This window comes from Natator depressus, chromosome 1, assembly GCF_965152275.1.
Source record: "Natator depressus isolate rNatDep1 chromosome 1, rNatDep2.hap1, whole genome shotgun sequence".
NCBI lineage: Eukaryota > Metazoa > Chordata > Testudines > Cheloniidae > Natator > Natator depressus.
The window spans coordinates 305,352,823-305,376,922 of NC_134234.1; the positions used below are offsets into that span (position 1 = coordinate 305,352,823).

Here is a 24,100-nt window from a genome sequence, read left to right on the forward strand (position 1 = left end):
GGAATAATTGAAGTGGCGGGGAGGGAAATTGTACATTAAGTGAATGACGCTAACCCCATCTGCTCCATTCATTTTTACCACTGCAAGATAAAATAGACATGACAAGGATAGAATGGTACCTCAAGTAATGGGCATAGTACAAGTCAGAGACCTTTATGCAGAATCCTGAATACACCCCAGTCACAGAACAATGCTGCAGATCAGTGGGGCAAGAGGACCACCTCTTCCTGAGGGCGAGAACTGCAAGTCTATAGTATTAAAACTAGAAGTCTGCAAAATTATATTACTGGTCCTCAGAGCCCAGCCACCCCTAAATAAGCTAGTGTTGCATGTTTGGAAGGTGCAAGGAGGAAATAATAGGGTTAGCATGCAATTATTTTCTGTCTGAGAAATCCTGATTATTAACAAGGCACAAATTTGTTACCCTTGCTTTTTCCTCAGGTTCAGCATTAAATTAGTAATATATGCTAATGGGGTTAGACACAGTAGAGAGATTCAACTCAGGATACCTTTAACCACATAATGTAATACAGCTGAATTCCACCAACAGTTAAATAAATGAAAAAAGGAAGGTAGAAGGCAAGCATGGTTATTTAAAACCTGAGTCACAGGAACCAAGACAATGAGAAACTTAAACCACACTATACATTACCTGCTTTCCCTCAATTTCTGGATATATTTATACTTATCAGTCAATGAACCATTGGACGCAATCACTGCCTACAAAGTATATGAAACATAAAATTACTTTTCCTACGTCTGAACTTTACGTATCTAGGTCAGAAGAGGAATGGAAATAGCTTGAAAGACTTACATCTCGTACAACAGGTGAATAATTTTGGCTTTCAAGAGGCTGTGAGCCATCAGATAACAGCTGTGGAGATGAAGGATTTCAGTCTGAGCATTTTATTTCCCACAAATTTTCAGAGAACTTTCAGAGATAAATCCTCTGGAAAAATTTGCTTCATAAAAAAAAAAAAAAAAAAAAGGAAACTGTCCAGGTTTTAAGGTATATTAAAATACATGCAGGAATTGCACATAAAATAACTTCTGAAACCTGAAATTCTCCTGACCCATATAATTAATTGTTTCAAGTGACTTTCATTCCCATTGACTTTCACTTCTGAAAATGGGACTTCGGTGCCTTTGGAAATTTTAACTCAGACACTGTGGAGCAGTCATTTTTCAGACTGATTCAGTTATGTTCTACAGCAGATCTATATATGGCAGACCAGAAGAGCCACATAATGCAATCAAAGTTTAAGTTCAAACCTTCAGTCTGTCACTGAATACACAAGGCCTTACCATCTCTTCAACATAAGCGAAGAGCATGTCTCCAAAGTATTCTGTTGCTTCTATAGGAAGCTGTGCTGGTAAGTTGTCAATGGAACACATCAGAATCCCAAAGCCTTCCATGCTGGAAGAGACAACATTATGATTTCATGTCACATTTTCTTTGTCACATCTTTAGTGGTCATGTTTCAAAAGCATGACTTCATATAGTGGTTTGAGTAGAATAGGATATTGAAACAAAAAGTACAGTGCAAATTAAAGGTTCTCCCACCTGCCATGAATAATATGCTGGTCAGCGTCATACATACAAAATGGACTGTCAATTGTTGTACACTCTGTCATAAATTCTATGGATCCTCCAGTGTCTGCTGAAATGTCACATATTGCCATAAGTCTAAAGTAATTAAATAAAAACAATGAACAAAATCATCCAAAACATAAACAAGAATAGTTACAAAAGATCAGAAGATTGTTCTTTAGAAGAGTTTCAACCAGACTTATCAGACACAGATAAATAAAATATGTTGGGGAAAGTCAACATGGCTTTTCTAAAGGGAAATCAAGCCTCATCAATTTACTGGAATGCTTGGAGTGGATCAACAAGTATGTGGGGTGATCCACTAGGTATAGTGTACTTGGACTTTCAGAAAGCCTTTGACAAGGTCCCTCGCCAAAGGCTCTTAAGCAAACTAAGCAGTCATGGGATAAGGAGGAAGGCCCTCTCATGGTTCAGAACTGGTTAAAATGAGAAGAAACCAACGGTAGGAATAAATGGTCAGTTTTCATAATAAAAAGAGGTAAACAACAGGGTGCTCCAAGGATCTGTACTGGGACCTATTCTGTACAGCATATTCATAAACTATCTGGGAAAGGAGGCGAAAAATCGGGTGGTAAAAAGTTTGCTGACAATACAAAATTACTCAAGATGGCAGTCTGCTTTGGACTTGAGTTACAAAGGGATCTCACAAAACTAGGTGACTGGGCAATAAATTGGCAGATGAAATCAAATGCTGATAACTGCAAAGTAACGCACATTGGAAAACAATCCCAGCTATACATACAAAATGATTTGATCTAAATTAGCTGTTACCACTCAAGAAAGATCTTGGAGTTATCATGGATAGTTAAGAACATAAGAATGCCCATATTAGGTCAGACCAAAGGTCCATCTAGCCCAGTATCCTGTCTTCTGACAGTGGCCAATGCCAGGTACCCCAGAGGGAATGAACAGAACACGTAATCATCAAGTGATCCATGTGCTGTCTCCCATTCCCAGCTCTGACAAACAGAGGTTAGGGACACCTCTGAAAACATCCACTCAACATGCAGCAGCAGTTAAAGCTAACAAAATGATTTGGGGCATGAAACAGTCCATACAAGGAGAAACTAAAACAGACTGTTCAGCTTAGAAAAGAGACTACTTCAGGGAAATATGATAGAGGTCTACAAAATCATGAATGGTGTGGAAAAAGCGAATAGGAAATATTATTTACTCCTTCACATAACACAAGAACCAGGGGTCGCCTAACGAAATTAACAGCCAGCAGGTTTAAAAACAAACAAAAGGAAGTACTACTTCACACAGTGCACAGGGTTGTTGTGAAGGCCAAAACTAACTGGGTTCAAAAAAAGAATTAGCGGAGTTCATGGAGGACAGGTTCATAAATGGCTATTAGCCAAAATGATCAGGGATGCAATCCCATGCTCTGGGTGTCTTAAGCCTTTCACTGCTAGAAGCTGGGAGTGGAAGCATCTGGCATCAGCCACTGTCAGAAGACAGGATACTGGGCTAAATTGACCATTGGCCTGACCCAGTATGGCCGTTCTTATGTTCTTATGTCCAGAAAGGACATACTTGTAACGGACATGGGGCAGGTGTTTTCTATCATTAATAAAATAATCTATTGAAAGACTGCAATTCCTGATAAGCGTAACAGACTATTTCTAGAATGACTTGGTTATAGATTTTTTTTTAAAACGATAAAATTAGTAGATAAAGAGAGGTCTTTAGCTTATTAATTACGTAAACCAGACACCATGAAAAAGAGACCATGGTCAATAGTTTATTTTCTTTGTCTCTTCTGTGAGCACAAGTAGTATATAAAGAGATTCCTACTATTATAGATGTATGTTGTAACGGACAAAATTATGTCATTGATAAGGGAGGACCATAAATACTCAGTAATTGACAAAATGGACAAGGAACATGTGGTACAGCAGATGTGTTCTATAATCAATTTATCAGCAAAATATTAAAGTATGGATTAACATCTAAGCCTTAAGAGCTAGTTGTGGTTACGTATTGTCCTAATAATGATAAATTGGTTACAATTATCGTTGGTTTATTGATTCTTAAATAAGGTCAAGCATGAAAAAAGATTTTTTTCTTTGTTCTGAACAGTATATTAGAGATGAGTTTTAGGGAGTTAGTCGCAAGTGAACTCAGGTTGGTGGGGAGGGGACACAGTTCACCAGTCTCAAATTTGCAATGTATGTTTCCTTTTCTGTATAGCACTCTATTAAGTATTTCTTGTTGTCTTAACTAACTCAGCTGACGTATTTGATATCATGATTTATTAAACCTGCACACACACACCACAACATCTGTCACATTTGTTCTCCCAGCCTTTTCCCAGGGAGAGAAGCACGTGCAGGGTTAACTTAATTTACAAATCTGCCATTTGTCAATAGTAGAAATTAATGACATTTGTAAGTGGGATGTACAAATTCCAAAAGGAAACAGAAATAGGGAAGCATGTGGGTAAAGAGAGCAGGATGGGTTGGGTTCTGCTCCTAAGTTTCTCTCAGAGACTGTCAATGTATTTATTCAATGCTTTGCTGAAACCACTGATCCTTATTACTTAATTAGAATGCTAGAGAATAAATTATTACTACCAATCAAAGGTGCCTTACTTGTGTGGTAATTCTGGACAACCCTCAGTTGCAGCAGCAGAAGGTTTAATCGGAGCCAGCAACTTTTTTGCATCATGTCGATTTAACAAGCGAGGGGTGTGTTGCTCCCAGTATATTCCATTAATCAAACAAGTAGTGTACGGTGCAATCTGCAAAGAAAGTCACAAATTCTAGAAGGTCTCACATGGATGTTATTGATAGTCAAGGGGACTTGCATTTCATCTAGCCTTATAGACAAGTGATACCCTAACTACAGAGAACGTGGAACAGTATTTGCTATCAGCAGTATTTGGAAAACCTTGTACTGAGAGAACAGCAACAATGCTCACATCAGTATTAAAACGAGAAGTGTAGAGTTCTGGACGTTTGTCATATTCCTCCGGATCATACACCCCATCGGTCTTCCTTACAAGATGATGGTGACGACTTAACACTGTCCCATATACTTTCCTAAGGTCTGCAATAAAAAGAGGAGAAAGTCAGTTATTTAAGAAGCAATACTGTTGGTCAAAGAGATTCTAAAGCTTATCACACTTGTGCCTTAGCATTACCTCCAGATTTGGAAACCTCCCTCAGTTCATGTGGCTCCACAAATTCACAAGGGAGTTCATTGAACACTTCTTGGGCACCCTGCAGATAAAAATATGACTCAGAATCACGTGGACATCAGCAAAGAGTATAGGATATTGAAAAATTGCAGAAAGAAAATTGTTATTGCATTCACAGAATGTTCACAAGGGCTCATTTTCAATAGGTCTTGCCAGTTCTGCCAGATTACACTGTCCCTATAGAGATGCATACTAATCCACATGTGCCAAGTACCTGCCTGAAATCTGGTTTACTGTGTAACATGAGAAAGTGTTCATTTTAGCTTAGTGAACGAAAAACAAAAAGTCACCAGATGTGTCTTTAGATCATTGTTAACTTGAGTTAGAACTTAAGTATTACCCCTAATTCGACTCCCATCCACACGCAACTCTCTCTAACTTCAGTTAAGTGGTTCTTTTAACTCTAACTAGCTAGCCCATTGGGGGTAGGACAGCAGAGGAGGGGGGTCTGTTGACATTCCAGTGTTGTGGAAGCTTGAGCTAATAAGGCAAAGGGGATGCAACAGCTTGAGTTATAAGTCAGCAGCAGCTAACCCAATTGCTCTGTGAAACTCAACTGTTATTTTGAAGCGTGGTTGCTCTCAGCTCCAGGGTCCCTACTCTGGCTGATGGCACAGGCTTCAGTGCAGGCTACCACCACTACACTCCTATCAGTACCCATGCTAGCTAGATTAAAGCTGATACAGATGTTCTTCAGTTAAACCAATGAAGCTTTATGCAAATCACCCCCACTGTTTAAAGTCTTTTTCATAAGGTTCTTTACCATCCAGATAGACCTTTCCACAAGTCCCTTTGATTGGGATTTTCATCACAGAACACCTGTGAGGATACGACCTTTTCCTGTAGCCACATTGTAAGGTCTGAGGCCTTTGTCTGCAGTCATATTAGGAGAGCAGCAGCCATGAGCTAAGAAGCAGGAAGTCACATCATCACATTCCATCTAAATTACGTTAAAACAATGTAATACCAGACTGGTAAGAAGGCGATCCTGTCCTAACAGTATCCACCATCACCAGACAAGGAAACAAATCTTAAGATGGTTAAAGAAAACTTAGTCTGATGGCATTCTGTCTGGCAAGAAATCATTTATCAGGTTGTGGTTGTGAAATCCCTACTTCTTTATTGTTTTGTCTTTATGGTCCCCACTTCGCTAGTGTTTATCTGTATGGTTTCTTTCTGGTTCTTTGATTGTTTCTGTCTGTTACATACTTAGCTAGGTGTAAAAAAAAAAAAAAAATCAATTAAGGTGGTGGGGTTAGAGAATTGTTTTACAATGATAGGATTGGTTAGAACACTGTTCAGTAATACTTTAGTAAAATGATTGGTTAAATTACAGCTAAGCAGGACTCAAGTTTCACTATATAAACTAGGATCCAAAAGGAAGTTCTTGGGAACCAACTCCAGGACACAGCCCCAAGATCAGAGCTGCAGCCCCAACATTCTGCTAATGACAGCGTGCAGAAGCTGGAGTTCCCCAGATGACCTGTTCCTGACTGGCCATCAAGAAAAATTCATCTGCCTTACTGGGAGTGGTGAGCATTATATGGTTAATGTGTGCATTCTGTTTTGGTAATTGATAATAAATAGAGGTTAAGTAGGATATTACTGTGTAAGGCTTTTTCACTGGTAAAAGACCCTGAAAATCTGCAGAGTGTTCAGTTATGCCCTGAGTCCACAGAAGGGTGAGGGTGGGTTCCTAAATTAACAAGGTTATGCCTGAGCCCTAGGAACAGGGTAAGGGTGGGCGCCCTACAGTGTGACAGTAACAGAATTTTGTGCGGGTAACATATCAAGTCCAAATTACACCCAAACTATGGCAAATGGCCTAAAATCCACATTGGAAAGTTACAGCTCATTATTGCTAAAGACTTCGTCTGGAAAAATGAGAAATCCAGTGGCACCTTAAAGACTAACGGATTTATTTGGGCATAAGCTTTTGTGAGTAAAAAAACCCTACTTCTTCAGATGCATGGAGTGAAAATTAAGGATGCAGGCATTATTATACTGACACATGAAGAGAAAGGAGTTTTCATGCATCTCTCACACACTCTCTCTCTAATTCCCTCTAGGACACCTGATCCCTGATCATACATCTCAATTTAATCCTTACCAATAGGCTTCTTACCCCTCCCGCACAGACCTCAAAAGCTTCATCCCATCAGTGTGGCTCCTCTAACTACTCCTGACAGCATTCTGCACCAAAAAATTAAAAATTCTAAACACAATATTTTAAAATTCTCTAAATTTTATTTGTCAATAAATAAATACATAGGCTCCAGCATGGCAGTGGGGAGCACAGACCACTGGCTGCACGAAAATGGGAGATCACCCTGAAGCCTCCCCACCCCCAACCCCAGGGACACAAACTCAGTGCTCAGGTTGCACCTGACCTTAACACAGCACAAGGCCTGGCCCTGCCCCAGAAACACCCTGGGGCCCTGCCCCTCTGAGCCAGGCACACCAGGTGTGGGGCAGGCAGGCTCACCCAGGCAGGATCCAAGTGTGGAGGGGCTCAGTGTGGGGGGGATCCAGGTGTGGGATGAGAGGATTCTGTGTGGGACAATCTGGATAGACAGCTCAGTGGAGGGGGGGGGGCTAGGTATGGGGGGATCTGGATGCACAGAGGCTTGTTGCAGGGGTTCCAGGTGCAATGGGACTCTGCAGGGGCTTCCAGGTGAAAGTGGTTGGGACTCAGCAGAGAGGTTTGGGTACAGCTCATTGGGGGATCAGTGGCCTGGGGGCTCAGGGTGGTGGGGCTCGTCAGGGTAGGGGTTTGAGTGCAGAGAGCTCAGTGGTGGGGGGGGTCTGGGTGCAGGGGTGGAAGTCTGCAGGCAGGGTATCTGAGTGCAGGGGGCTCCAGATGCAGGGGATGGGGTTCAATGGGATGGAATTGAGGGGGGTTATCGGTGTATGGGGTGAGGCTCGGCAGAGGTATCTGGGTCTGGGAGGTCTGGATGCATGGGGGTTGGGCGGATGGGGGAGCAGCTCCTCATACAGTGACCCCTCCCCCCGCAGCTGAGAAGCGATGGGGGCAGGAAGCAGGGAAGGATGCTGAGCTTCCTGCAGCTGGGGGAGGTTTCTAGGGGTGGGTCTGACACAGCCCCAGCCACTCCTTGCAGGGGAAGAGGAAGTCCCATCCTTTTCTGCCTCCAGCCCAGATGATCCCAGCTCAGGGTAGGAGACACTGGCTGGGGTATCCCCAGCCCTGCGGTGATTGACCTCTCCGCTGGCTGCTCCAGGTGCCTGAAACAATGTACCTGCGCAGCTAGGGAGCAGTGCGTGACTGCTCTTGCAGCTTCCCTTTGCTTCCGTCAGAAAAGCAAAGAAATATGTGGGGGGACATGAATTCTGCGCATGCACAGTGGCGCAGAATTCCCCTAGGAGTATCTAACCAGCAGAGGATTCTCTTCTGTGCAGGAATACCCACTGCTCCCAGACAATGATTGGGGGAGGGGGGGGAGCAGCACAGGGGGTGAAGCAGAAATACCTTAGATTGCATCTAGGTTCAGCTGGGAAGAGGTGCAGGTATCAAAGCCTTTCCAGATTGGGGTTGGAGTAGATAAAATAATAGGCAAATTGTAGAAGAAGAAGAAGAAGAAGAAGAAGAATGTATGCAGCTGGGAAGGGCCTGTGCTAGGTTAGTGAACCAGGGGAGTAGCAGGTGACTGGGAAAGTCTGCTCTGGGTACACAAATGTTGCCAGCATCTAATCCTCTTCTGGACCCTCCTCTTTTTCCTGAATGGCAGCAGCTATTCTTTTGACACTTCTTCCTATGGCAGGTGGTGTTAGAGGGCTTAGTCCTTCACCCTCCCACTTCTCTGGTTCTTTTCGCGTGAACAGAGAGCAACAATACCCAAAGTCCGAAGGTGCAAACAATTCGATGTTTATTGGGGTAAACTTCCAGCAAGCTTAAATCCAAGTTTCTTTTTCCTTATTTTTGAATCCCAACTTACTTCCTGTTTGCCCCTAATTTATATAGTAATATTCTCAGCTATACCTTAACCAATCATTTTACTGAAATTTACCTAACCAATCCTAACATATTGTAACATGATTAGCTAACCAATTATATCCCACCACCTTAGTTTACACCCAGCAAAATTAATTATACAGCAGAACCAGAGACCATGCAAACAAACAATAGCAAAGTGGGAACTATAATGACAAAACAATAAAGAAGTGAGGATTTTACAACTACATCTATAAAGACATAAGGGTTTTCCAACTAGGTTTCCCCAACTATGCATCCGATGAAGTGAGCTGTAGCTCACGAAAGCTTATGCTCAAATAAATTGGTTAGTCTCTAAGGTGTCACAAGTACTCCTTTTCTTTCTGCGAATACAGACTAACACGGCTGCTACTCTGAAACCAACTATGTCTATTGATAAGGGAGTTCTTACCAAACAGAAAACTATCAAACTAAATTTCCTTTTACATCTTCTAGGCTCTTCCCTTTCTCTGGAGGTGATAGGTCAGATCACCTTTCTAACAGCCCCAGATTGCCTTATTTCAATATGACTAGTTTGAAATGTGCGAGGACATGTCCGAACGCTTTCCAGCTTATGGCTGCTCCCACTGCTTAGCCAAAGGCCCTAGCTTAAGAACAGGGCCTCAGACTGTCACTGTGAGCGAAGGCCCTCACCCAGGCAGACACTGATTCTCTCTTTTATACCTTTATAACTAACTAAAATGATAAACATACCTAAATTCTTAAATTATAGGCCTTTACAGACAAGCCTGAATATCTATATCCTAACAGGTGGGACAACTGATATTCTCCTCTGGCTCTTCCTCTGTTTCATGGAGAATGGCCTGCAGGATTATGCTGCCTCTGACCCTTGGTTGACCCCAGAAAGGATTCTGCTGATTCTGAGCTGACATTTCACTTTAGCACATGCTCATTAGCTTCTCCTAACAGACCATCAACCAGGTTCCACATCAGTTGCTCACTGCAGCCAACAGCAGGCTAGTAGTCTCTTGCCTAAGGATGTATGCTAAATGGGTGCGTGAATGTAATGGAGGCTGCACTCTGCCACCACCCAGCCCCAAAAGGCAAAGAGCTTCTGTGGATGCCTGCATCTCAGGGGTAGTGGAGAGCGTAACCCATCCATTGGATCAACCATCCATCCTTTAAGGTAGAGTAACATCAAGTCTTACACCACATAAATAATGCGGAAGTCTAACCTTCTTTGAGGAATAATATATACAGACCGATAAAGCAAACAGAAGTTCTCCCACATAGACATCCTTAACCATTCTATAGCATTTAAGGGGGTGAGGAGTAGCTTTCCTTGACAGTGCAGCCTGGTTTATATGATTCATGACTAGTAACCAGTATCATAGCTCCTCTACAAGCACAAGTCTAGGGTAACTGGGAATTCATATCATATCATGGCAAAAAGCCTAGAAGCAAGAGTACTGCACAAATTAAATCTATCATGAAATTGCATACAATCAGTCTGATGCGTACAAGATTCAGAAATAGGACTTAGGTAAAAAGATACATCAAAAATGAGTATTACATTGGTGGGGGGGGAAGGCATCTTACCTTAGAAACGTTACCAGTGCCTGTAAACACAAATGTTAAGGGTCCAATCGACTTTGGCATCAAACCCAGAGAGATTTCATAGCCAGCATCCCGCACTGCCTGCACAGCCTGGCTGCTGTTCCTGTAGTTATGGGCCATACCAATGTGCTGAAACCAGACACAAAGGGTTCTCATCAATGTGTTTGTCCAGAGCCCATGATATTGCTTTTTACTAAAATGTTCAAGTGATATTATGTAAAAATCCTACCATGAAAGGAGTGTGATGTCCCAGGGCAAGAAATCGTAATCCCATTCCATGTAAAATATTGATCATTCCTATTTCAGAATTACACAGTTAATATAATTAAGAATGGACATATAGGATCTACAGTGACTGATACCCAAGATCTTCCTGGACTCAAGATAAAACAGGTTCAGTAGCAGACTTGGATCTCAGTCCTCCATTTGGCATCCCTCGAACATGCCAATATATTTTCTTTTTGGTGGGGAGGGGAAAGGAGAGAACAACCATGTGGGGAGGGGGAGGAAAAAAAGCCCACACCGCTAAATTCCACTGAAGAGTAGTGAGCTTTTTGGAGGTACAGTGGAAAAACAATAAATACTCTAATACAAAGCTATCAGGACCATGTCACAAAAAAAGAGGGCTGATTAGCACGTGTGTTGTACTCCACCACACACTTTGGCTCACAGGGAGGGTGACAGACATTTCTTTCTAGAGCACACATTCTGTTGGCCTAGGGTCACTGATTCTCCTTCCAGTGAGGTGGAGTATCTACTCTCCTGGCAAGAGAAATACTGCTTCTGTATAGATAGGTGGGACTTAATAGGAAGTAAAATAATGGAGTTAGGGAGAATCCTCAGGATGCTGACTATACTGTGTGCCGGGAATTAGCAACAGACTAGAAAGAGATTCTCAGGAGCTGCACAGCAGCTACAAAAAGCACCACAGGCCTGGATTCTCAGGAAGTTAATGTAAACTGAAAAGGTGCTGATGTTGGTGAAGCATTATTAGTCCTAGGCCTACTTATTGTATAGTGCACTATACCTGCTACACCAGCCCACTGTCCGAAGGCTACCACTCGTATTCCTCTGTGATCAACCATTTTCTCATAGTCAATCAATCGAATTTCCTGAAAATACATAAAAAGTTGCTTTTATGTTTTCACTAAAAGTTTGATTTTAAACAGCAAAACCAAGGATATAACCGCTTCTCTGGGAACTACTTTTATATGCACCTTCTGCCATGTTTTGGGCATGAAACACACACATGCACAGGACTGAGTTTTCAACTGTAGGGAAAAAAAAAAAGTGTTTTTTAAGAACATGTTGATTTTTGGCTTGCTTGGTTTATAACCAGAGTCTCCATAACACTTTTAAGTTAAGAAATAAAAATGTTAGTACAGCAATCAGCAGATCATTGGAACGAAACATGACCATCTTCGAGGAACCCAGAGGGGCAGATCTTCATCTGGTGTAAATCAGCAGCTCAGGAACAGAGCTACACTGACTGACACCAGATGAGGATCTGACCCAGACGTCATAACCCACAAACAGCAGCATCCCGACCAAATGGCAGGGTGATTCAGTCCTAATGGGACATTTGCCGCCTCACAAATAAGACACTCATTGTCAATCTCAAAAGTGAGACTAGAGTAAATGTTACATCTGATTCCAGTATCCATGCACCCTCTCCCCAAAAAAGTTGGAAGATCAAGGTTGTGGCTTGTTGGGAGACACTTGCACTTTTATGCCCATGCTCTTTGTTGACAGATGACCTCTGTTCTCGGGGACAACTAGTTGCTCAAATCAATGTACTGAACAAACAGAGGATGAAATCCTGGTCCCAGTGAAATAAGTGGCAAAACTTCCATGAGGCCAGGATTTTACCCAATGTTATGAAACATGCAAAGAGCCAAATTTTGCAGTTCCTAATCAGGCAGAATTAGCTTCTTTGGGATAGTCAGTCACATGAGGACTGTACACCAGACCCTTTAGACTGGATATCAATATCCTGTATACAAGTACAGTTACACGGACTTCAATCTTTTTTCTCCTCACAATTTACTCTGGCAAGAAAGGTCAGAATCAGAGCCATATTCTTTAACCGTGAGAATGTCTCTTAGGAAAGCATATACAGCACTTAAGCAGCTTTTCAAAGTGTATTATAGCCAAGACTATCAGTTTCAAGTTGAGCGCTTTGCATCATATAAACAACAAGTAAAGAGGGATAATTAAGTCCCTGACTGAGGCCAGGAATGGCAATTTCAGCCTAAAATGAATGTTTAAAGCCCAGTTATAAATATCAAAATATACTCCTGAGGGAATTCTGCATCACTACACGCATGCAGAATTCATGTTCCCTGCAGATTTCTTTGCTTCCCCTCAGAAAAATGACTTTCTGACAGGGAAGCAAAGGGAAGCTGCACGAGCAGTCACTCACCCCGTCCCCAGTAGTGCAGGCGCATTGTTTTGGGTGCCCAGAGCAGCTGGCAGAGAGGTAAACAACTGCACAACTGGGGTGGGGAAAGAAAGAAATGCTGAGGATGCCCCGACTGCTGGCTCATACCCTGTGCTGGGCTCAGCTGCCAGTCCCAGCTAGGCTGGGGGCCAGGACTACTTCTTCCCCTGAAAGGAGGGGCAAGGGCCAGAAACCTCCCCCAGCTGCAGGAAGCTCTGCGCGCACACGCACACAGCTTCTCATCCCCATCGTTCCTCAGCCACAGGGGGAGGGGTCACTGTTTGAGAAGCTGCTCCCCCATCTGCCCAACCCCAAGCATCTCGACCCCCCCATACCCAGACCCCCCCTGCACCAAAAGCCCCAAACCCATAACCTCCCCCGCTGAGCCCCAACCCCCTGCGTCTGGACTCCCACCCCTCAGACCACCCCCCACTGAACTCTCCATACTCAAACCTCCACCCTGACAAGCCAGAGCCCAGAGCCCCAACCAGTTGCATCTGGACCCCCACCCTACAAAGCCCCACCCCCCCAGCACCCAACCCCCACGCTAAGCCCCTCCGCTGAGCCCCAACCACCTTTGCCTGAAGCCCTCTGAAAAGTCCCATGCCCCGTACCCAGAAGCCCGCAACAAGCCCCTCTTCATCCAGAACCACCTGCACTTGGACCCCCCACTGAGCCACCCGCACCTAGATTGCCCCACACAGATCCCTCTCACCGCACACCTGGATCCTCCACACTAAGCCCTCCACACTTGGATCCTGCCGGGCTGAGCCTGCCTGCCCGCACCTCCTGCACCTGGCCCCAGAGGGTTTCTGGGGCAGGCCCAGCCCTTGTGCTGTGTCAGTGTCAGGTGCAGTCTCATTGCCAGGTCCACGTCCCGGGAGTGGGGCTGCAGGGTGATCTCCTAGTGGCATGTGCCCCTGTGCTCCGCACTGCCATGCTAGAGCCTCCACATTTATTTATCTATTGACCAATGAAATTTGTAGAATTTTTAAATATTGTGTGCAAAATTTTTATTTCCCTCAGGAATAAAAATAGAAGCCTACAATATAAATGCTGCGATGCAGCAATGTGTTCTAACCCATAGCTAAGTGATGTGCTGTAGATACCCTATAGCTGGTGTTTGGATATACAATACCCTCTTGACTATTTCCATATTGTAGCTTAAGAGAATCAATATAAACAGCTTAAAAAATTAAATGCATCTCTTAAAACAACAACTGCGGAGAGTACAGACTTTCTATTAGTGTATCATAAAAAGCAAGCTCAAATATCTATGAATACTTACGTTACTTTCCATTGTACTTCTATGTTTAATCCTGTTTATTACCTTGTGGTAACAGTCACTGATCTTTCTTACTAAAATATTTACCTGTCTTAGAATTTCATCCAATAGAGACATGTTTGCCTCTTGGGCTTTAATAGTGTGAGAGAAGAATGCATAGTTCTTCTTGGGAATTAATTTATCCTCTGGAGGTCTCTTCACTCCCGCAATTAGAGATGCCTCAGAAATATCTTCCTGAATAATGCCACCTGCTTTTATATATTCCTGTAAACAGAGCATTAAGAAACACTTTCATTCTTCGACAGTAATGCAGAAAAAACAAAGGAGGTCTTAAAAGAACTTATGAAGCAGAAAGATACAGAAACAAGTTAAGGCCTGTTACTAAACAAACTTATTTAAGAGTGAAGAGCTTGGATTTCTATTAGGGCTGTCAAGAGACTAAAATTAATTGCGATTAATCATGCTGTTAAACAATAGAATACCATTTATTTAAATATTTTGGATGCTTTCTACATTTTCAAATATATTTATTTCAATTACAACATAGAATATAAAGTGTACAGTGCTCACTTTATATTTTTATTACAAATATTTGCACTGTAAAAACCAAAAGAAATCGTATTTTTCAAATTCACCTAGTACAATTACTGTAGTGCAATCTCTTTATCATGAAAGTTGAATTTACAAATGTAGAATTATGTACAAAAAGAACCCAACATTCAAAAACAAAACAATGTAAAACTTTAGAGCCTACAAGTCCACTCAGTCCTACTTCTTGTTCAGCCAATCACTCAGACTAACAAGTTTGTTTACATTTGCAGGAGGAGATAATGCTGCCCACTTCTTGTTTACAATGTTACCTGAAAGTGAGACAGGCGTTTGTATGGCATTGTTTTTATATGATGAACAGGATTTTCAGTAATCCTCATTATATCTGACTTGGCTGCCTGGGTGGGAGCTCAAGGCTCAGTTGCTTTAAGGGAACTGTATTTTTGGCTTCTGGGTAACCAATAAGGTATTGTAGAAGCAGTTTTGTTGCTGGGTCTGTGAATCTAAATATTAGAATAACCAGTTTGGGGGACCGTCTTCCCCATTCTTTGCAGTTTGCCCTAATTGAGCAATCTCAGTGTGGCCCCCCCTTGGATCCCAGTCACACTACATTATTTCATTGGGATTGCATAGGATTGTCCCTGGGGGCAGAATTCAGCCCATCTTATTACTAATAATAGACAGACTATGGAGGTTTTCATTCCTTCAAAAGTGGGTAAAACATCACAATCCCCATTCTAAGATGGAGAAACTAAGACACAGAAATTGGGTTGTTTGTCCACAGTCATACAGTGGGTTAAAGAAGCTAGGGCTTCTGCTCCCATCTCTGTGCCTTATCATGCTGCTTCCACTGAAGTTGATGGCAAGACTCCTGTCATCAACTTCAGTGGAAGCAGCATGATAACCATATAGCTAAGGATAGCCTAGAATTCCTCCTTACCTGTAAGGGGTTAAGAAGCTCATATAACCTGGTTGGCACCTGATCAAAAGGACCAATGGGGAATGAAGATACTTTCAAATCTTGCGGGGGGGGGGGGGAGGGGGAGAAGGCGACTTTGTTTTGTGTGTTCTCTTGGGAAGCAGAGAAACATCAGGTCAGAAAATTCATTCTCCTATAAACCATCCTAGAAGTCTCTCATATTACAAATATTGTAAGTAAAAGCCAGGCGAGTCATGTTACATTATCTTTTGTTCTGCTTGTGAATTTTTTCTTTACTGGAGGGAGGTTTATTCCTGTTTTCTGTAACTTTGAAACTAAGCCTAGAGGAAGTTCTGCTGTGTTTTTGAATCTTTTGTTACCCTATAAAGTTATTTTCCATCCTGATTTTACAGAGGTGATTTAACCCCCCCCCTTTTTTTTTTTTAAATAAAATCCTTCTTTTCTCCATTATCCTAAGACCCAGGGGTTTGGTTCTGTGATCACTTTGTAACCAACTGGTTAGGATATTATTCTCAAGCTTCCCCAGGAAAGGGGGTGCAAGGGCGTGGGGGGATATTTTGGGGGAAATAGGAACTCCCAGTGATCCTTTCCCTGATTCTTTATTAAATCACTTGGTGGTGGCAGCATACCGTCTAAGGGCAAAGAACTTGTGCCTTGGGGAAGTTTTAACCTAAGCTGGTAGAAATAAGCTTAGGGGGATCTTTCATGTGGGTCCCCACATCTGTATCCTAGAGTTCAGAGTGGGGAGGGAACCTTGACAACTCCCACTGACTTCAAGTGACAGTGGGACCAGGCTGAACATTAGCATAACAAAAAATCAATAGATTTACACAAAATAAGTTCTCTGGTGTAAATGTGGTTGTTACTTAAAACATCTGGTTAGAGTACAAATCCTTAAAGACTGGACAGTAGGTTGTCTTTTGGTTTTTTCGCCTCAAATATATTCCTCCCACTCTCAGACCCTGACTTGATAAGTAAAAAGGGTATATCTCACAATTGCGTTAGCTTAACACAAATGCCTCATTAAGGGTCAGGCTAGCGTGACTACAATATAGCCAGCTAGCAAGGCTTCAAACATGGTGGCCTGCAACTTAACAGGGCTTTGCAATCATTTCAATTTAACTCAGATGAATTAATAGGATCGGGTGCGGGGGGAGGAGGGGCACACCTTTTCTGTCACAGCTACACACAGCATCAGCGGAAATACTCTGCCTGAATTCAGGCAGCAAGGAAAAAAAAAAAAAAAAAAGACAAAAACCACAGTTATATGGGACATCATGAATTACATAAAACCCCAAAGGTTTCAGAGTAGCAGCTGTGTTAGTCTGTATTCGCAAAAAGAAAAGGAGTACTTGTGGCACCTTAGAGACTAACCAATTTATTTGAGCATAAGCTTTCGTGAGCTACAGCTCACTTCATCGGATGCATAAAGTGGAAAATACAGTGAGGAGATTTATATACACACAGACCATGCAAAAGGAACCTCTCCTTGCAACAAAGCCCGTTGCCAACTGTGCCCACATATCTATTCAGGGGACACCATCATAGGGCCTAATCACATCAGCCACACTATCAGAGGCTCGTTCACCTGCACATCTACCAATGTGATATATGCCATCATGTGCCAGCAATGCCCCTCTGCCATGTACATTGGTCAAACTGGACAGTCTCTACGTAAAACAATAAATGGACACAAATCAGATGTCAAGAATTATAATATTCATAAACCAGTTGGAGAAGACTTCAATCTCTCTGGTCACTCGATTTCTGATCTAAAAGTGACTATTCTTCAACAAAAAAAACTTCGAAAACAGACTCCAACGAGAGACTGCTGAATTGGAATTAATTTGCAAATTGGATACAATTAACTTAGGCTTGAATAGAGACTGGGAGTGGTTGCATCATTATACAAAGTAAAACTATTTCCCCTTGTTTATTCCCTCCCCCCCCTCCCCCCAACTGTTCCTCAGACGTTCTTGTTAACTCCTGGAAATGTGCTGGAAATGGCCCACCTTGATTATCACTTCAAAAGGTTTTCTCTCCCCCCACCCCACTCTCCTGCTGGTAATAGCTCATCTTAAGTGATCACTCTCCTTACAATGTGTATGGTAAACATCCATTTTTGCATGGTCTGTGTGTATATAAATCTCCTCACTGTATTTTCCACTTTATGCATCCGATGAAGTGAGCTGTAGCTCATGAAAGCTTATGCTCAAATAAACTGGTTAGTCTTTAAGGTGCCACAAGCACTCTTTTTCTTTTTATAAAACCCCAAAGTTCCTATGCAAAGAACTATTGAGAATTTAGACAATAGAAGGCAGGGAGGCTGAGGGAGGTCAGGACAGACCTAAAAAACAAAGAACTATGAATAGGCATCAATATTAGGATACTTACAGATCTAGCCAATGATTCCCATTGCTTTAGCCAGTGGGAAAGAATGACCCCCTTTTGTAATACATAACGAAGTAGATAATAACATATGTTCGCTATTATTTACATCCTTTAATGCTGTAGTACCATAATTAAGTAAACCAATTTTACATTTTGTTCTTCTAAATGGGAACCACAGCAGAACTTACCTTTTCATGGATGGCTCTCCGGTTTGATGGCTGTACTAAGACTTTGTATCCCAAATTTGTTAGCTCCTTAACATGCTTTGGTGCTAGAGGTGCTCTTCTTTCCCAAGCACTAATGTCTTCCCTCCTGATTGCCAGTACAGGTTTATGATGGTGACGGCACTTTAAAAGGTGGACCCCACACTTACCAGTTGGGTTTCTGAATGTTCGTAGCATAATAAAACCTGATGGCAGCAAAGACAAAGTAGTTAAACGATACCAGGCTTGTAAAGGTGCTTAGAAACCACTTTGTTTGTACAAGAAGTTCACGTCTCTTTAAAAATCTGTTGTAAAACATACTCAACTACTAATCACTACAATGATCGTAACACCAGCAATAATTATCACAATTTTCTGATTAACAATACTAATATTCCCAGATTTCCTGTGCAATAGAAATCTGAATTTACTTTCATTACCAAACATAAGCTCTCTAACGTAAGCCACAACTGAAATAGTAAGAGAACATTACATTACAAAGTCTCATTTTCTCTTCGCTTTGGCTAGGTTACTTCACAAAAATCAAACCACCAGTATCGGTGTATCAAAAGGTTTTTACTCATGTGCAAAGTGTTTTTTTTAATTCTAGTTATTGTACTTGTGATCAGTGCTGGAGGCTTAAGCAAAAATGCCAGTTAGACTAAGGCACCAGTATAAATATGCAAGAGCCAAAAATGTATCAGCCCCCCACCTTATAAATATCTTCCTTATCACTTGGCGTAGTGATAAAAAAAAAGAGATTAACTCATAAAAAAGCAATAAAGTACAGTTAAGGGTGCTACATGATCAATGACAAATGCCCTTGGGCCATTTCTTTAAAGGTATTTACAGAAGCATGGCTAGGCACCCAACCCCTATTTAAATTTAAATCACTGTGAGCTAGGTGCCTAGGCACTTTTGAAAACCCCACGAAGGTCCAGATCCTCAAAAGGTACTTAGATGCCTGAATACCTTTGAGGATCTGGTCTAGATGCCTATCTGCATTTAAACATCTTTGAAAATCTAGCTCTTAGACCCCAGTTTTGCAAAGACCTATGCACATATCTAACTAAGCATACAAAGGCCCTTTAAACTCAGTGGGACTGCTCATGGACTTCAAGTTAGGAGTGTCTGTAAATCCGATAAAGTGAGCTGTAGCTCACGAAGGCTTATGCTCAAATAAATTTGTTAGTCTCTAAGGTGCCACAAGTACTCCTTTTTCTTTTTGTGGATACAGACTAACACGGCTGCTACTCTGAAACCTGTAAATCTTTGCAAGATCAGAGCAATAGCAAGAAATACATAGTGAGCATCCTACAGTATCAGAGAAAGCTACTTCGAAATGCAAAGTGTAATGATCTTTTAGTTCTCACTTACATTCTTCCATAGCACCTTCCTATGAGCAGAATGCCTGCAAGCACACCATCCTTCCTGCTGAAGGCCCACTTGTACAAGAAACTAACTGGCTGATTATGGGTCACATGGGGATAGGGTTTTGTTTGCTTGCTTGGATGGGGTGGAGGACAGAAGAGTTAGCATGCAAAAATCTTCTTTCCCATTTGTACAGTGCTTTGTATTTTTGACATTTGGTCTATTAAAGGGACACTGTCACCTTAAATTTGGCCTGAAAACAAGATTTTATAAAACCTCAGACCAAAAGAAAACAGTGTGGAAACTTTCTGAGTTCCAATAAAAATAGGTGCTTTTAAACAAACATTCCCAGAAGCCTTTGAAACTCAAACACTATTAAAGTCTTAGAGCAAAACTGACCTCATTGATTTTCACTGGCCTTACTGAAAGAAGTACAAGACATACAAAGATTGGCAAGATGGGTTTTAAAAAAATTCTTACTTTTAATAATCTTAGCTGCATTAATTATGTTAAAGGTACTACATTTACAACATATTTTTAAATTGACAGCAATTTTAAAGGCATACTGAATATGTGGCTTTTCTTCTAATGGTAGTTTTAGTGCCACAAACTGATGAAGTTGGTATGAGTTAAATTTTTTTAAATAATTATTCAAAGCATTTAGTTTTGAAATTAAACAATCCTATGTAACAATACCTGCCTGAATCCTACTGCCAATTTCTGTTTTTCCAGCTGCATCTTTAACAACTAGTTAAAAAACTAAGAATTCTGTCAGGTACCCAGTGCAAAGTGAAGATATAGAAAAATATTTTCCCCCAATCTCCTTCAGTTATACTTATATTAATTATTACTTGAAGCAATAGCAGATCGATGGGTTTTATATCCCCCCCCCCCGGAGGATTTTTTAAATCAATGGTGACTTTCAGATTCACATACACCTTTGCCAGAGGTCACGAATAGTTCTTTCCTAACAGACATATGATGCCTCCGATGAATCGAGCTGTAGCTCACGAAAGCTTATGCTCAAATAAATTGGTTAGTCTCTAAGGTGCCACAAGTCCTCCTTTTCTTTTTGCGAATACAGACTAACACGGCTGCTACTCTGAAACCAGACATATGATGTGATCCAAACTTGTTTTCCCCATGTTAGAACAGGGCGGCATGTAACTCCTGATCTAGAGATGCAGCTAAAAGGAGCATTTAATCTCCTTCGCAGCTTTCTCTCTGATGGATTGTTCCCTGTCAGTCTAAATTACTGGCCAGAAAAGACCTCACGAGCTGGAAAATCCAGGCTCGCGGCAGGGATCGCCACGAGGGACGAACGTGGCTATTTTGTTGCCAGAAAGGAAGATGCAAACTTGTCCTCGAGAATCCAGCTGTGCCGAGGAGCGGGGAGGGAGGGAGCTGAAAGCCAGGCCGTTCTGCCCGACCCACCACGGCGGGGCGGCACCGCCTGGGCTCGGAGGCAGAGAGAGACATTCCCGACGGGGGCCGAATCACTGGGGGCGACCCCCACAGCCCAGCCCGCTGTCCCGCACTGACCCGGGCCGCAGCGGCCTCCAAGGTCCAGCCCAGACCCAGCAGCAGGCACAGCTCCACGCGCGGCCTGGAGGCCCCCCACGGAAACCTCCGCCGCCTGCTGCTACAGCAGGGCCCCACTGCAGGAGACGCAGAGCCCAGCCCACGCGCGAAGCGCGGCACCTACCTGGCAGCGAAGCGGGGTTTACACGGGGAGAAGGGAGCCGCCGGCTCTGGGATTGCGCAAAGGAACGCAGGGGCTGCCCAGCGAGGCTATGCACAGAATGGGGGGGAAAGAAGGGATGCAGCCCCCCGCCGGCAGCCAATCCAGTGTGACCTTCGGGGTACAACCTTCCCTTTCCGCCAATCGCAAAAGGTCCCCAGGCGTGACGTTATTGGTGACGTCTCGTCTCTCCCCCCCACACACACCCCCAACCCGCTTCTCTCGTGTGTGCTCCTGCTTTGGCTGGGGCGGGGGAAGATTTCCCGGAATGTTCCGCTCCGGGGCCCTGGCTCTCCAAGGGGACTTGCACAAGGTCGCGGGAACGCTCCCAGATACGGACAGTCAATAGGCTCGCAGGGATCCTACTGGCCACACCGACTGCACACCCCGCAATGCTGCCGGGATCTGCCATACATGACAGTCCGGGGGATGGCTGAGAGAGCGGAGCCCCCCTTCCCCGAAATGGCTCAGAGGCATCTGGAATACGAGAGTCACTGGGACAGGGAAAACACGGTGTGGATCTGGGAGACTAGAAACGCATTAATAAAATGGGTGTCAACATTGTATTTTTAACATAAATTGTACGGTAATGGGGGATGGGCATTGGCAAGGCAGATAGGACATGGACGGATCAACATACCTCTGCCTGTGAAAAGCATCCCAGCCCTTCCCCAGCTGATAAAATCCTTGTGTATCCCCCTCCTCCTCAATGACAAGTAACTCAGAGCTCTCTAATTTCCCCTTTTCTCCACCCACTAAAATAAGGAATGGCAGTACAGTATCTTTGCTCTCTACACAACGTTAGTAATAGGGGGGAACCACACACAGTTGGATTCCAAATAACAGTGTTTAACTATATACAAATACATAGGCCTACCTAAGATGTAATTTTTTAACAGTGACAGAAAGTAACCATTAGAACAATTTATGAACAATTTCCCGAGGGTTGTGGTGCATTTTCCGTCAGTGACAATTTTTAATTCAAGATTGGAATTTTTTTTCTTAAAGATCTGCCCTAGGAATTATTTTGCAGAAGTTCTAGGGCCCGTGTTACACAGGAAGTAGGACTAGATGATCAGAACGGGTCCTTTCTGGCCATTGAATCTATGACTCTGTGAAGGTTTCTTCCCCACTCTGAACTTTAGGGTACAGATGTGGGGACCTGCATGAAAGACCCCCTAAGCTTATTTTTACCAGCTTAAGTTAAAAACTTCCCCAAGGTACAAACTTTGCCTTGTCCTCGAACCGTATGCTGCCACCACCAAGCATTTTAAACAAAGAACAGGGAAAGAGCCCACTTGGAGACGTCTTTCCCCCAAATATTCCCCCAAGCCCTACACGCCCTTTTCTGGGGAAGGCTTGATAAGAATTCTCACCAATTTATACAGGTGAACACAGACCCAAACCCTTGGATTTTAAAAACAATGAAAAATTAATTAGGTTTTTAAAAGAAGAATTTTAAAGAAAAGGTAAAAGAATCATCTTTGTAAAATTAGGATGGTAAATACCTCACAAGGTAATTAGATTTAAAACATAGAGATTCCCGTTAGGCAAATCCTTATGTTACAAAAAGACACAAAAACAGGAATATACATTCCATCCAGCACAGCTTATTTTACCAGCCATTAAACAAATGGAAATTTAACGCATTTTTAGCTTAATTACTTACTAACTTAACAGGCGTTGTAAGGCTGCATTTTTTATTTGTTTTCAGCAAAAGCATTATACAGACAGACAAACCCTTTGTTCACTCCCACTCCAGATTTGAAAGTATTTAGTTCCTTTATTGGTCATTTTGGGTTAGGTGCCAGAGAGGTTATTTTACCTTCTTAACCCTTTACAGGTGAAAGGGTTTTGCCTTTGGCCAGGAGGGATTTTATAGCACTGTATACAGAAAGGTGGTTACCCTTCCCTTTATATTTATGACACGCCCCCCAAATCACAGATACGGTGAAACACTGGCTGTGATTTCTTTTTGGAGCTTTAGTAGAAAACAGAGTTAATAAGACACATGCACCTTTAAATATACTACTAACTGTATAAAGACTAACAATATTTTATACATTTTAAGGACGATTTTAACCAGTTCATTTTGGGAAACTTTTACGGGAGAGTGCATCAGCCACTTTGTTAGAAGCTTTTCAGATGTGTTGTATGTTGAAATTAAAATTTTGGAGAGCTAAACTTTACCGAATAAGTTTTTTGTTATTTCCCTTGGCGGTATGAAGCCACTGTAGCGCAGCATGGTCGGTATGCAGGTGGAAACGCCGTCCCCAAACCTATGGGCGTAGCTTTTCCAGAGTGTAGACAATGGCATCACATTCCTTTTCACTGATTGACCAGTGACTTTCCCTCTCAGACAGCTTTTTGCTGAGAAACAGACAGGATGGAACTCTTGATTTGGTTCTTTTTGCATTAAGACTGCTCCCACACCATGCTTGGATGCATCTGTGGTTACTAGGAACAGTTTTTGTTAAAGTCTGGGGCCCTTAGCACAGGGTCAGACATGAGTGTCGCTTTAAGCTGGTTAAAGGCCTGTTGACACTTTTTAGTTTACTGAACTGCATTTGGCTGGGTTTTTTTTGGTTAGGTCTGTCAGTGGGGCGGCGATTTGGCTGTTTTGCGATACAAATTGCCTGTAATATCCGGCCAAGCCTAAGAAGGATTGGACCTGTTTCTTTGACTTTGGGACAGGCCACTTTTGGATAGCATCCACTTTGGCCTGTAGGGGATTGATAGTTTCTTGACCCACCTGGTGTCCAAGGTAAGTCACTCTGTTTAGGCCTATTTGACACTTCTT

At 42.6% G+C, this 24,100-nt stretch overlaps 1 protein-coding gene across 1 annotated transcript in view; it reads right to left on the bottom strand.

The window, feature by feature from the left end:
- Window positions 1-21,408, bottom strand: part of AASS (aminoadipate-semialdehyde synthase) — a 50,861-nt gene extending 29,453 nt beyond the window's left edge. Inside the window, exons 1-13 of the mRNA XM_074942323.1 lie at window positions 21,265-21,408; window positions 18,174-18,394; window positions 14,193-14,369; window positions 11,408-11,492; window positions 10,610-10,677; window positions 10,363-10,509; window positions 4,758-4,836; window positions 4,536-4,663; window positions 4,207-4,355; window positions 1,565-1,687; window positions 1,306-1,417; window positions 815-874; window positions 653-720 (exon numbers count right to left, since the gene is read on the bottom strand). Coding sequence (XP_074798424.1) covers window positions 653-720; window positions 815-874; window positions 1,306-1,417; window positions 1,565-1,687; window positions 4,207-4,355; window positions 4,536-4,663; window positions 4,758-4,836; window positions 10,363-10,509; window positions 10,610-10,677; window positions 11,408-11,492; window positions 14,193-14,369; window positions 18,174-18,386 — 1,409 coding nt within the window. The 5' untranslated portion in view covers window positions 18,387-18,394; window positions 21,265-21,408. The remainder of the gene's footprint in view (window positions 1-652; window positions 721-814; window positions 875-1,305; window positions 1,418-1,564; window positions 1,688-4,206; window positions 4,356-4,535; window positions 4,664-4,757; window positions 4,837-10,362; window positions 10,510-10,609; window positions 10,678-11,407; window positions 11,493-14,192; window positions 14,370-18,173; window positions 18,395-21,264) is intronic.
- Window positions 21,409-24,100: the final 2,692 nt, after the last annotated feature.